A 13,253-nucleotide genomic window follows, 5' to 3' on the forward strand; every position below is an offset into this window, starting at 1 on the left:
AACTGGTATTGCTCGCAGTACTGTTTTTGCAAACGATATACCAGGTATTTTCTATTACATAAATCTCACATATAGGTTCTTAATCATAAATGTTTGTGAATCATGGGAATTAATAAACTGGGTAATAAGTAAATGTTATTTTCAGACACAATGAATTATTTTATTTATTACTCATAAGAAAAGATGTATGAAAGAAGCTCAGCCTCTGGATTTTAATGTCGCATTGCTTCCTTGTTAGACCTTCCTTTTGTTCTACAACATGAACTGCACACACTCACACCCCAAATGTTCTTATCTAGTTACTTATTAAAAATATAAATAAAAACAGCTTAAAATTTTGGGTTTTCAATACAGGTGTGTGTAATTTAGGTTGTAGAGCAAAATGTTGGGAGTGTCATCATGTATCACAGAAAAACCCCATAGGAAAATCTCAAGGGAACCAGTGGCAAAACAGTCTTCCGGGTTTTGACGCCATCCCTGCACCACTTTATTGCACGGGTTCTCAACCCTGGTCCTTGAGGCCCACTGTCCTACAGAGTTTAGCTCCAACCTTGATCAAACACACCTGCCTGGCTGTAGCTTTCTAGTAATCCTGCAGAGCTTAATTAGCGGTTTCAGGTGTGTTTGATTAGGGTTGGAGCTAAATTCTGCAGGACTGTGGGCCTCGAGGACCAGGGTTGAGAACCCCTGCTCTATTGCACTCGTAATCATAAACACTGGTTTGTAACGCAAATATTTATCCAATTTACTTTATTATTCTTCTAATTATTTACCTTTAGCATATAATGAATCAGAAGTCTTGCACATTCATAGAAAATATCCTACTTCCACGTTGTAAAATAAGTTCGATAATGCCGCGTTCCAGGCAAACCGTAACCCGTGTTTTTCCAACCTTCTACCCGTTAAAGTGGACTGGAATGGCAGTCAAACCCGTGACTTCCCACCTGTGAACTCGTACTAGATCGATGTACTCCCAGTTACGAGTTTTGAAGTCACATAGCCCGCGAAGCAACAATGGCAGCCCCCTACGGATGCAGTGTTTATTAAACAAATATACAAATAACGTAAAATAAAAGGTATAACAGCTTTTCTTGCCGTCTGCGCTGTTTTCCTCCTCCGTTTCCCTCAAACAAGCAAGGAGTAAGCACCTTTGGCGATAGAAATGATTGTAAATGAGCATACACCCCGCACGGTCCGCCATGCTTTGTTTACATCTAACTACCACACAATTCCTTGCGTTCAGGCAGTTTGGCGTGACTTTGCCTGGAACACTACAAAGTCGTGAGTCGTGGTTTGAAGTTGTAATTTACGGGCTCAAAAACCTGCCTGGAACGCAGCATAAGATCAGGGATGTCAAACTCTGTTCCTGAGGACAGTTCTTTCCTGCAGACTTTAATGCTGCCTTCACGTGCTATCGGAAATGTGAATTCCGACTTCTGAAGTCGTGATTACGAGCTCATTGCATTCAAGTTTCAGAATGTGAGGGCGTTCATGTGCTATTTTTACCTAGGAAACTCGTATTTACGATCATTCCGATAGCACGTGAAGGCAGCATAACTTCAACCCTGAACCAATTAATCAAGGTCTTTGGCAGCTGCTATGTTACATGTGTAGTGTGGCCTTCCAAAAGCCGAGTTTGACACCTCTGTATGATGATATAGTATCTTGCATGAATCAAAAGTGCATTCACTAGTATTTGAATTATGGCCTCAACAGAGACCAAAAATATTCCCTCCTAAGGGTTTTATGTTTTTAACTGTAGCCAATCCGATTTCTTTTGAATAAAAGGTCAAAACAATAACGTAAATTAATCTAATAATATAAATCATCTCTTCTATACCAAAAGAACAAGTTAAAGCAATACACCACTAATGGCTGTGTTAGTTGGGTTTTACCACAGGTAATAATCATGGTAAAAATCACTTAAATGGTCTTCTTGCTCTTACAAAATTGCAGAAACCATTAAATAAGAGAGGCCAATGTAAAAAAAAAAACACTTTTATTAGTAATGAGAATCAGAATAAACAATTCCTCCACCAAGTGATATAGTTTACAGTTGCTTAGCAATGTATCAACATGGCGCATGAATGTGTGGTTACAGTTATGTGTTAAGCATTTTACAACAGCTCTGAACATGACTTAAATCTTAATTTAGAGTAAGCTTTAATCTTAAAACATCTAAATGATTCAATGACTACCATGTTCTACAAACAGTTCTAGAACCACTAGTCCAAACTTTAAAAGTAACAAATTTATTTTTGTTTACACGTTTACTAAGAAATTAATTTTATTTGGTGGCACATGCTTTTGTGTGGAATAGTTGTAATATTTTGGGTAGTGGGGGGCGGACAGAACATATATCCTATTAACTATACAAAAAGAAAAAATATATTTTACAATGAAATCAGCAAATGTTACTCCACTAATTACTCCAAAGCAGTGGTGATTTTGCTGTTGTAACGTAAAAGGAGTACACGCTCAAATTGTTCATCAGAGAGATGATGTCCTTTTGGGGTCACAGCGTTGGCCCCATTGCTGAAGAGATGTTGTACCGGGACACTTGATGGCAGAGTTGTGTTGAACTTGATGAACACTTTTTTCACACCTGGAAATTCATTTAGGCATTTCAGATCTTTGTTTGTGCCCTGAAGATACAGCCATACCTCTTCTGCCGCTTCCCTCTTTCCACTTTTGTTGCCAGAACTTCCAGGTCCATACGAGAAGAATTCATCCTCATGAACAGAGCCTCCATTGGTCTCGGTTTCTTCAGTCCCCTGGTCTACCTGTACAACCTCAGTGATCAACTGTGCCCGAAGAGCTTCCCTCTCATCTTCTGGTAGCCACCACAATCTAAATTGTGGCATGGTGGCTGTGGCCAATCTGGCATCAGAACTGTCAAATACCTGCTTGAAGCGAGAGTCAATTGCCTCAACGGTGTTCTCAATGACCTTGGAGAAAAGGCGGGTGTTTGCCGCCTTTTCCTCAAGCTTCCTTTTAAGGGTCAACAACGTTGGTATCACAATACCAAGGAAACACTTTTCTTCTCCATGCAAAAGGTCAAGCGCAAAAGCCACTGGTTTGAAGACATCTGTATACTCTGTGAGATACGCAGTTTCATCAGGTGTAAAACCTGTGACACCCAAGGCTTCGGTCAATTCGTTGAGCTGTGAATCAGTAAGGGACATCAGCTTGTTAACGGCATAGTATTCGGAGCTCCACTTATTCAGGCAAGGAACTGTAATTGTCATTTTTGCAATGGATTCCATTGCCTCAGCAGCTTCCACAGAGGAATGGGACTTGTGCCATATCGCTGCACATTTTGCAGTTGCGCTACTGTGCAGTTTGCCAGTCGGTCCCTTTGAGACAGCATCCGCTAGATCCTTTGAGGCAATCAAATTCAATGTTTGAGCTGCACACCTTTGGTGGGGTGGTAAGAAATAACTCAGAAAGAAGTCTCCACCCATTTCTCCGTCACAAAGAATACTGCCCAAATCCTCAAAACGACTGTCCTCCACTTCTTGGTCATCCTCAGATGAGAACTCTTTAAAAGCCTTCACAAAATTGTTACCATTGTCAGTGACAGTGGCCTGAACTTTGCTCTCAATGTTAAAGGAAGAGTGAATTTCTTGAATTTTAGCAATAATGGTTTCACAAGTGTAGCTGATAGGGATTCTCGTGCAGGCAAGAGCGGCAGACTTCCTTTCGAGATTGTCCTCAAGCCAGTGACAAGTCATTCCAAAATAACTTCTGTCCTGCACCGACCATATGTCAGCAGTTGTACACAATGTCTGCACTTTGTCGAGTTTTGCTTTTAGCTCCCCTTTCATTTTATCAAATGCTACATCAAGCCTGGTGACAAAAGCGCTTCGGTTCATGACTTTTTTGCCTCTGCTTAATGCTTCAATCAACTTTCTGAAGCCAGGTTGCTCTAGAATTGAAATGGGTTGCACATCCTCCACGATAAAATTAAAAACCAGTGCATTTAGCCTGGATTGTGTTTGATAATAAATGGTGGGATCGGCCTTAGCATCTTTTGTGTCAGATGATTCTTCCGTTTGATTTTCCAAAATGCTTGGTCCATAATTGCTTGGTCCATCACTGCTTGGTGCATCCCTTATTCTCTTCCTACACGCCACAGAATGCTTTCTCTGGAGGACAAAGAAAAAATAAAACAAGACATTTATTTTCTTTGCTTAAACTTGGTGAAACCAAGACACATGGAACACTTTAAGACATTAACTTATAGGTATGTTTTGCCTTTTTCATTTAAAAAGGATTTTTGCAATATTTATTTCTTCTAGGTTTGAAAACAATAATGAGTTAATGCCCTATGAGGGATGAGTCCTCCTTGAACCGTTTTTGTCCGTTCAATAAAAGTCCATGGGCCCAATTCTGTTTTGAAACCCAGTGACTTTAATTGTATAGTCAAAACTAGGGATATCCCAAGCCGATTTCAAAGATCTAATTGGGAATTAAGCAGATTTTTTAACTGATTAGTATCAGCTATCCTAAGCCCGATCCTTTTTTTTACGGCAGCGTTCACGCAGGTGTCGTGCAGTAGGTGGCGGTATGCACCCTCAAGCGGTTTTGCCAACCACCATTAAAAGGAAAAGACAAAGCTCAAATGTGTGCGACACAAAAACCGAGGTCTGTTCAAGTGCATCACACACGCATGTTCAAACTTCCGTGTTCAGCATATTTGATGTGCACTTTTGCAACAAATCTTTTGGAAGTTATTTATTTACATCTGTCATCAGACTATCTGAGACGTCTTTCTTCTGACATGGCCGACAGACTGGCATTCTGACACCTCGAGCTTCATGCTTTCTGTTGCAACTAGTCCGCTTTGTCGATTAAGAATGGTCATGTGCAAGAGAGCCGCTCAACCGCAAAATAGGTAAAGCAGACAAGAAGAAAAATGAAGCGAAGGGGCACCGGAGTTATGTTTGGGACCATTTAACGTTGGCTTTATGGCTAGAGTTACACCTTCATGACAATAAGTTTGTGCGCTTATTTGCAGCCTTTTTTTTTGTGCAAATAGCTATGATTGAGACTGTCATGTTACATAACATTATAATGAGAACACTATTGTAATAAATCGTGGTGAACTCATTGCGCTTAGTTGCCGTGTTTCAGCACATTGCTCCAGGAAGAGCGCGTCCACAACAGGAGTTACACATTCTGACTGACACGCATCTGAGGTGGTGTTGGTGAAATGTTGTATTGGTCATTATATTTGATTATTAAATTAAAATTTAATTAAAATCACATCAACTCATTTTACAATCCTACTAGCCCTTTATTTGGACTAAAAACCCTTCTAATTCATTTGGTGAGAAACATGGCGTTTTGAGCATCATTGGCACACCCTGTCATGCTGTATCCCACTGCAGTAGACGCATATTGCAATATTAAGGCTAACGATTAATCGATTCATTGATCGTTAATTTAAACGATGATCGATTGTGGGAATTTGTGCAAAATGACATCCCTATTCTGACCACAACGTCTATTTACAATGTCTACCATTGTCTAAAACAGATGTTTACATCAACCAATGTCTCGTATGTGTGTGTGTGTGTGTGTGTGTTTAATGTACTGGAAGTGTGTGCACCAAGCACTTGGAAAATACAAGTATCGGATTGGGACTCAGCATTTCTTCAAAATATATTTTTTGTGTTTCACAGACGAAAGTAACTTATACAGGTTTGGAACAACATCAGGATGAACTATCCTTTAACATGTTCGACAAAGTGGGACAGTAGCTCTCAGGCAAGCTGATCTAGAAGAAGTGTAACGGTATGCGATCTTCACGGTACAATATAACAATTATACCACATATAACAATTGTTTCCCCCACCCCACAACTATTTTCTGTTGTTTTTGGCATTTGGCCTACAGTAATGTTGCATTTAGCACTTACAGAAAGCACAAACATAATATTTACCTCTATATACATATATACACACCTAAAAATGAGTAATATTCCATTTACTTATCTTACTTATTTTATGAAAAGCGATCTATAATTTATCAGTTTGCGATTTATTGTATTGTCACTTACATTCAACTTTGCAAATTCCTTGGGGTGGTGGTCACGGAGATGGTGCATCATGTTTGAAGTGTTGCCTCCCGGAGCCGACACTTTTTTCCGACACGTTCTACAAACTGGATAACCATCAACAAGGATGGTGCCTCCTGGGTCTTTTAAATACCCAAAATACTCCCAAACAACGGACTTCAGTCGCTTGGGTGGGAGAAAAAGAGGCTCAGGCTCCGACATTTCGCTGTGCTGCCGTTTGCGCATCTGGCAAGGTGAGTGACACTTAAATGAAAGAGGAGAAAGTCGCAATTTAGACATTTATGATTCCCTCTTAATTGTGGTCACGCAGGTGTCGTGCAGTAGGTGGCGGTATGCACCTTCAAGCGGTTTTACCAACCACCATTAAAAGGAAAAGCAGCTCAAATCAAATGTGTGTGACACAAAAACCGAGGTCTGTTCAAGCGCTTCCCACACGCATGTTCGAACTTCCGTGTTCAGCATATTTGATGTGCACTTTTGTAACGAATCACTCTGAAGTTATTTATTTACTGCTTATGTTTATCTGTCATCAGACTATCCGAGACGTCCTTCCTCTGACTTGGCCGACAGACTGGCATTCTGACACCTCGAGATTCATGCTTTCTAACTTTATCTCCACTTTTTTTCTTTTTGTTGCAACTATTCCACTTCGTCGATTAAGAATGTTCATGCGCATGTGTACTGCGAAATACGTAAGTGGACAAGAGGAAAAATGAAGCGAGGGCGCCGGAGTTATGTTTGGGACCATTTTACGCTATGGCTAGAGTTACAGCTTCATGACATTAAGTTTGCGTGCGCATTTGCAGCCTTTTGTTTTGTGCAAATTTAAGTTTTTATATTGCGTTTATTTTTGTGAAGGCAGGTGCGTAGTTTACGGGGGGGATGTTGAAACCTAATCAATTTGAATGTTACATAACATTATAATGAGAACACTATTGTAATAAATCGTGGTGAACTCATTGTGTTTAGTTGTCTTGTTTCAGCACGTTGCACCCGGAAGAGCTCGTCCACAACAGGAGTTACACATTCTGACTGACACGCATCTGAGGTGGCGTTGGTGACATGTAATGGTTGTTATATTTGATTATTAAATAATTAAATTAAATGATCAATCAAATCAACTCATTTTACAATCCTACTAGCCTTTTATTTAGACTAAAAACCCTTCTAATTCATTTGGTGAGAAACACAGCGTTTTGAGCATCATTGGCACACCCTGTCATGCTGTATCCCACTGCAGTAGACGCATATTGCAATATTAAGGCTAACGATTAATCGATTCATTGATCGTTAATTTAAACGATGATCGATTGTGGGAATTTGTGTAAAATTACATCCCTATTCTGACCACAGTTACAATGTCTACAATTGTCTAAAACAGATGTTTACATCAACCAACGTCTTGTGTTATATAGTTATATAGTTATATAGTTATATATATATATATATATATATAATGTTTATTTTAAAGCTATTTTTATATATATATATAGATATGGCTTTAAGATGTTACATGCAAGATTATATATTTTATATAAAAGGTCCATATATGTTTTATAATTGTATTGTCTGTGTGTGTCTGTGTGTGTGTGTCTGTGTCTGTGTCTGTGTGTGTGTCTGTGTGTTTGTGTGTGTATATATATATATGCGCAAATCCTCAATGACTCAGGACATCCCTATTCAAAACATTCTTCAAAATATATTTTGTGTTTCAAACGAAAGGAACAACATCAGGAGAAGTAAATGACGACAATTTTTATTTTTGGGTGAACCATCCTTTAACATGTTCGACAAAGTGGGACAGTAGCTCTCAGGCAAGCTGATCTAGAAGTGTAACGGTATGTGATCTTCACGGTACAATATAACACAATTATACCACATATAACAATTGTTTCCCTCACCCCACAACTATTTTCTGTTGTTTTTGGCATTTGGCCTACAGTAATGTTGCATTTAGCGCTTACAAAAAGCACAAACATAATATTGACCTATAGATATATATATTATATACATACCTAAAAATTAGTAATTTCAAAACTTGAAGTGTATTCCATTTGCTTATGTATTTTATGAAAGGCGATCTATAATTTATTAGTTGGCGATTTATAGTATTGTCACTTACATTCAACTTTGCAAATTCCTTGGGGTGGTGGTCACGGAGATGGTGCATCATGTTTGAAGTGTTGCCCGCCCGTGCCGACACTTTTTTCCGACACATTCTACAAACTGGATAACCATCAACAAGGATGGTGCCTCCTGGGTCTTTTAAATACCCAAAATACTCCCAAACAACAGACTTCAGTCGCTTGGGTGGGAGAAAAAGAGGCTCAGGCTCCGACATTTCGCTGTGCTGCCGTTTGCGCATCTGGCAAGGTGAGTGACACTTAAATGAAAGAGGAGAAAGTCGCAATTTAGACACTTATGATTCTCTCTTAATTATACGTATAGTAAATAGAAAAATGTCTTTACTTTGGTTTTATTAAAAATAAAAACCCTAACTTATGTAGTAATAATCGTCTATATTTAAAACCATGTACCGTAAAAACCGTCATACCATTACATTGCTAGTTTGAACAAATAAAGTGCTTTGATGAATAGTGATAATCAATCAACATGCTGTTATGAATTAACATGTCACAAACCATGCCATATAGAAATTTAGCTGTGTCTGAAATCGCCCCGATCCCATATTGTGCATTACTTAGGGTGGAGATTATCCATTGCACTCATTCAATCCCATAATGCTCAACTAAAGCATACCCATAATGCATGGTGGTTACGGTATATTTAATATCAATTAAACATAACAGGGAGGGGTGCAATACTCATTTGTATTAAGAAATTAAAAAAACGTTTGTGTCAGATGTCTGCAAAGGAATGTTTAATTTCCCTTTTTTTTAAACTATAAAGCAGGGGTCCCCAAACTCGGTCCTGGAGGGCCACTGTCCTGCAGAGTTTAGCTCCAACCCAAATCAAACACACCTGAACCAGCTAATCAGTGTCTTACTATGGCCTATAAAGACCTTGATTAGCTGGTTCAGGTGTGTTAGATTGGGGGTTGGAGCAAAACTCTGCAGGACAGTGGCCCTCCAGGATCGAGTTTGGGGACCACTGCTAAAAAGCAACGTTTAACAGAAATGTTACATTGTATGGTCTCATCGAATTATTGTGTATGTGACAAAACCCTCTCCAATTTTCATTAACTCCTTTCTCGTGTAATACATTATATAACATACACTAATCAAGGAATAGGGGACTAATTCGGACACAGCATTTTTCATACAACAAAGTTGAACACGCCAAGCAAGCCCGCCTTAAAAACATTACTGACCAATCCCACCTTCACAACTGCCGTCCGCCATTTTCTCAGACGAGCTTTTGCGGTTTTAAATGCAAGTCTACCGAGGATATGCATGTTTCGAAGTTTTAGCCTATATTTTACAAACATACAGCAAGATGTTGTTGTTGAATCACTTATAATTGAAACACAAGCGGCATTTTCCTTCTGTAAAGCATCATAAACAAACCGCGAGACGTAGGCTACACGCGGTATTGCCCCTCATTTCCAAAAGACCACGTATTACATCAATAACATTTTTTTAAAGTAATTACATTTTTACAAACGTTGTATCTACATTATAGAGTCGACGGTAACTAAAGAGTTTGCAAAAAGTAAATGCGTTGTAGAATCGTTAGGAACAGTTCTGCTCACCTAATACGCCAAACCGCCAATCGATTTGAAACGAAGGTTTCTCATTCCACGACTGGATAATCTATTGTACGTTATATTACTAGCGGGTAACTAGACCTCATTTAGTACCTTACTCCTAACTATACACTTTTTAATAGAAGAAATTTTTGCTACAAACTCAAAACCACTCCCACTTTTGTTGGTTCTGTCCCCACGTTTCGCTCGAAACTTTGCCTGAAAAGCATTTAAAGTGAAACCAGTGCCTTTCTGTATTTATAAGTCACAAAATTATATTATCTGGTGCATCCTTGCATATTCACATTTAGCCGTGTAAAAAAAAGCTTTTACCTGTGCTCGACCGCAAATCTACCAAAAACAGTCTACTTTTGCATATTCGCTCCACAAACTCAAATATACAGTAAAAACAGCAATCTGTTGGGTGTTAAATTACGAAAAAACGCAAATATACCTCCAAGTGCTTCTTTAGATTAGATGTAGAGTCCCTTGCAGTGGATAAGATGTTGATCTTTGGGAGGCAGAGGTTGCACTGAACGGTTATGTTTCTCCCTCTTGTATCCCTGAACGTGAAGTAGTGTTTGTGCATCCAGTGGTCAAAGGCTGTTCGAGACCGCTCCATCTTCACACGAGGCTCCGGCGTGGTCAGCTCTTTTAAAACGAAGGAACTAAAACAGTAAATTACGTTTGCTGTTTACTATTTAATCGTGTAATTAAAAAAAATTAAATATATCCTATTTTATTTGCAGACTCTTGGTTTTTGTAATCTAATTACGTAATCCAAATATCGTGTAGTCCGTTACTACCAAACAACAGACCGATTTCTTCTCTCTTCCGTTTGTTGTTTCCGGCTGAGGACAAACTGAAATAGTTCATTACCGCCACCTTCTGATAGCTTAGAAGGAGCAAAGATATATCCTGGAGCTTTCAAAGTTGAATGTTCAACTTCAGGTCCATCTCCATGAATAACCACACAAAATGCACTTAGCCTAGTTGTGTCTCATTTCGAAGGCTATGCTCTCTGCATTTGTCGGCCACATACGTCATTGAAGAAAAATAACCATTATAAAATTGAATGTTATTCATTGTGAGTTGTAAATTACTGTAATTTCTTTCTACTTTGGAATGTAATGGGTCCTTTACTTTTCTGAAATGATGCAGCCTTCATGACATATATGACTCACCAAATGCAACCCTATATGTGAACCTGGACCCCAAAAAAAACAGTCATAAGGGTCAATTTTTTTAAATTGAGATTTATACAAAATATGAAAGCTGAATAAATAAGCGTTCAGTTGATGTAGGAAAATATTTGGCCGAGATACAACTATTTGAAAATCTGGAATCTGAGGGTGCAAAAAAAATCTAAATATTAAGAAAATCGCCTTAAAGTTGTCCACATTAAGTCCTTAGCAACGCATATTACTACTACTAATAATAAATCTTTGATATATTTATGGTAGAAAATATACAAAATATCTTCATGGAACATGATCTGTACTTAATATCCTAATGATTTTTGGCATAAAAGAAAAATTTATAATTTTGACCCATACAATGTTGGCTATGGCCCGTGCCACTTATGACTTTTGTGGTCCAGGGTCACATATATCAAACTATTATAGCAAGCTATAAAACAATACTTTAATAAACAAAATCTAGGCCTACATTTGAGTGTGTCTTCAACTACAGGCAATTTTGGCCTGTTTTTAAGAATTTTAAAAAAAAATTCACCATCATGTGTTAGTTTCATTTGTCCATTAGAAATGTGGATATATCCACTGCATTGACAATGTACATTCCAGGAAATGGAATAGTTAGATTGTGTATTTTGCTATACTTCCTGCAAATAAATTTTATAGTGGAATGTTCCACTGATTCACTGACCCCACAACACTAACAAAGCTTAAACACATTAATTAAACACATTGATTAAAACATCTTGCAGATGGGAGAAAGGGCTTTCTGTAATGTTCTTTGAGGTTTTTTTTTTTATTTTTCTGTTTATTTTTCTGTTAATTTTGTAGTGATTGTATGATTTAATTTTGCTTTATTATACTGTTGTATAATCATTATAATAGCCATATGTTCTCCAAATAATCATCAGATATAATTTTCCTGACTAGCGTGGTCTAACTTGACCTACATTTGAATCTTTTGATGCATCTGAATGACACATCCAAAGTTGGCATTTTCCACTTTCCTTGTTAGGATATTTACTGTACCAAGCATGACACTAGTAGTTGTCTCTTCTATACAAAACCATCCTTTCATTCCTTGACCATGCGGATAAATCAAATCATTCAAATCAGCAAAGCACATCTTGTAAGCGCAGCCAAAAAGCTTTTATTACTATCAACATTTCTGTGAATGTAGAAATGCAAATGCGAAACCCCCATTAGACCACATCAGACCCACCTGGGCCCTGTATTTGTTTACACCTTGGTACAACATTTTGTATGTCTTCTTCATGTTAGTCTCCTATCATACCATAATCAAAGGAATCTTACTTCAACTTCAAATCTGTATACAAACTCCTATTTGTGTCTTTTTTGTGTATAAAATTTTAAATCTCCACGCAAACAATGACTTGACAATAGTGCTATGAAATGCTGAGAATACATCATGAATCATGATGATAAAGAAAAAAAAAACCCTTCCTTGAGGTGTCCCATAAACCCACTTCTATCATTGATCGATAGAAATAGTTTCCCTGCAGGGTGGATGTCATCATAATTTACTGTATTCTTAAATAACTAAGTCTGTCTTTGTGTTCCTTCCTTTATAACGTATTAAACTTTTCCTGTAGCTTTGTGTACACAAAACTGGCACTGGTATTTGGTATTTTTGTATTATAAGTCACCCGTACCATTAAAGGGATAGTTCACCCAAAAATGTAAATCACCCTATGATTTACTCACCTTCAATCCATCCTAGGTGTATATGGCATTCTTCTTTCAGACAAGTTATATTAAAAATGTCCTTAAGTGGACATTCAACACACTTATGTGAGTAAAACATGTTTTTTATATGTGATAGTATTGCATTGTTACAGATCATATTGATTATGTGTACGTGTCTAACTGAACATACCTTTATTTGAGGTGTTATTGGTTCATTCATTATGGGCCAGGGCTTGCAAAGCCCAACATCCCACAGGACTATGTGTTTTTCAGACGGGCTACCAAAACTTAAGCCCGGCCTACCGACGGGCTATCTTAAATAGTGAAATAACATTCCTTTCTTGCGTGTGTGTGTGTGTGTGTACGGTTCGTGGTTATATTCAGCGATCGGGCCGGCCAAGTAATACAAAAATAACATTCAATCAATCGCAGGTGGATGAGAGATGAATCATTGTGTTTGTTTGATAAAGACATTTTGCGAGCCCTGTGAGCGTTTCCCCACACGCTTTCAAAACAATTCCCACATGTACTGAGGGGAGCTGAAGCTCATTAAATATGCAAG

The 13,253-nt window shown here is 38.1% G+C and overlaps 1 protein-coding gene across 4 annotated transcripts; it reads right to left on the bottom strand.

The window, feature by feature from the left end:
* Nucleotides 1–1,988: 1,988 nt before the first annotated feature.
* On the bottom strand, nucleotides 1,989–10,637 carry zbedx (zinc finger BED-type containing X). 4 transcript variants are annotated; one of them, XM_079841321.1, is made up of 4 exons: nucleotides 10,243–10,637; nucleotides 8,205–8,465; nucleotides 6,065–6,325; nucleotides 1,989–4,148 (listed from the first exon to the last, which is right to left on the bottom strand). In XM_079841321.1, the coding sequence occupies exons 1-4, from the start codon at nucleotides 10,408–10,410 to the stop codon at nucleotides 2,427–2,429; spliced, it is 2,412 nt and encodes an 803-aa protein (XP_079697447.1). In that variant the 5' UTR covers nucleotides 10,411–10,637; the 3' UTR covers nucleotides 1,989–2,426. The 4 variants fall into 4 exon arrangements, with proteins under 4 accessions (XP_079697447.1, XP_079697448.1, XP_079697449.1 ...); XM_079841322.1 differs by lacking the exon at nucleotides 10,243–10,637 and adding an exon at nucleotides 9,795–9,947; XM_079841323.1 differs by lacking the exon at nucleotides 6,065–6,325 and having other exon boundaries at nucleotides 10,243–10,624.
* Nucleotides 10,638–13,253: the final 2,616 nt, after the last annotated feature.

The sequence above is a fragment of the Gobio gobio genome (genome assembly GCF_949357685.1).
Source record: "Gobio gobio genome assembly, chromosome: 17".
NCBI lineage: Eukaryota > Metazoa > Chordata > Actinopteri > Cypriniformes > Gobionidae > Gobio > Gobio gobio.

Coding starts and splice junctions, on each gene's coding strand:
- zbedx (XM_079841321.1), bottom strand. CDS start 10,410: ATGGAGCGGTCTCGAACAGCCTTTGACCACTGGATGCACAAACACTAC. Junction 6,326..8,204: donor AGGAATTTGCAAAGTTGAAT/GTAAGTGACAAT, acceptor CTTTCATTTAAG/TGTCACTCACCTTGCCAGAT. Junction 4,149..6,064: donor AGGAATTTGCAAAGTTGAAT/GTAAGTGACAAT, acceptor TTTGTCCTCCAG/AGAAAGCATTCTGTGGCGTG.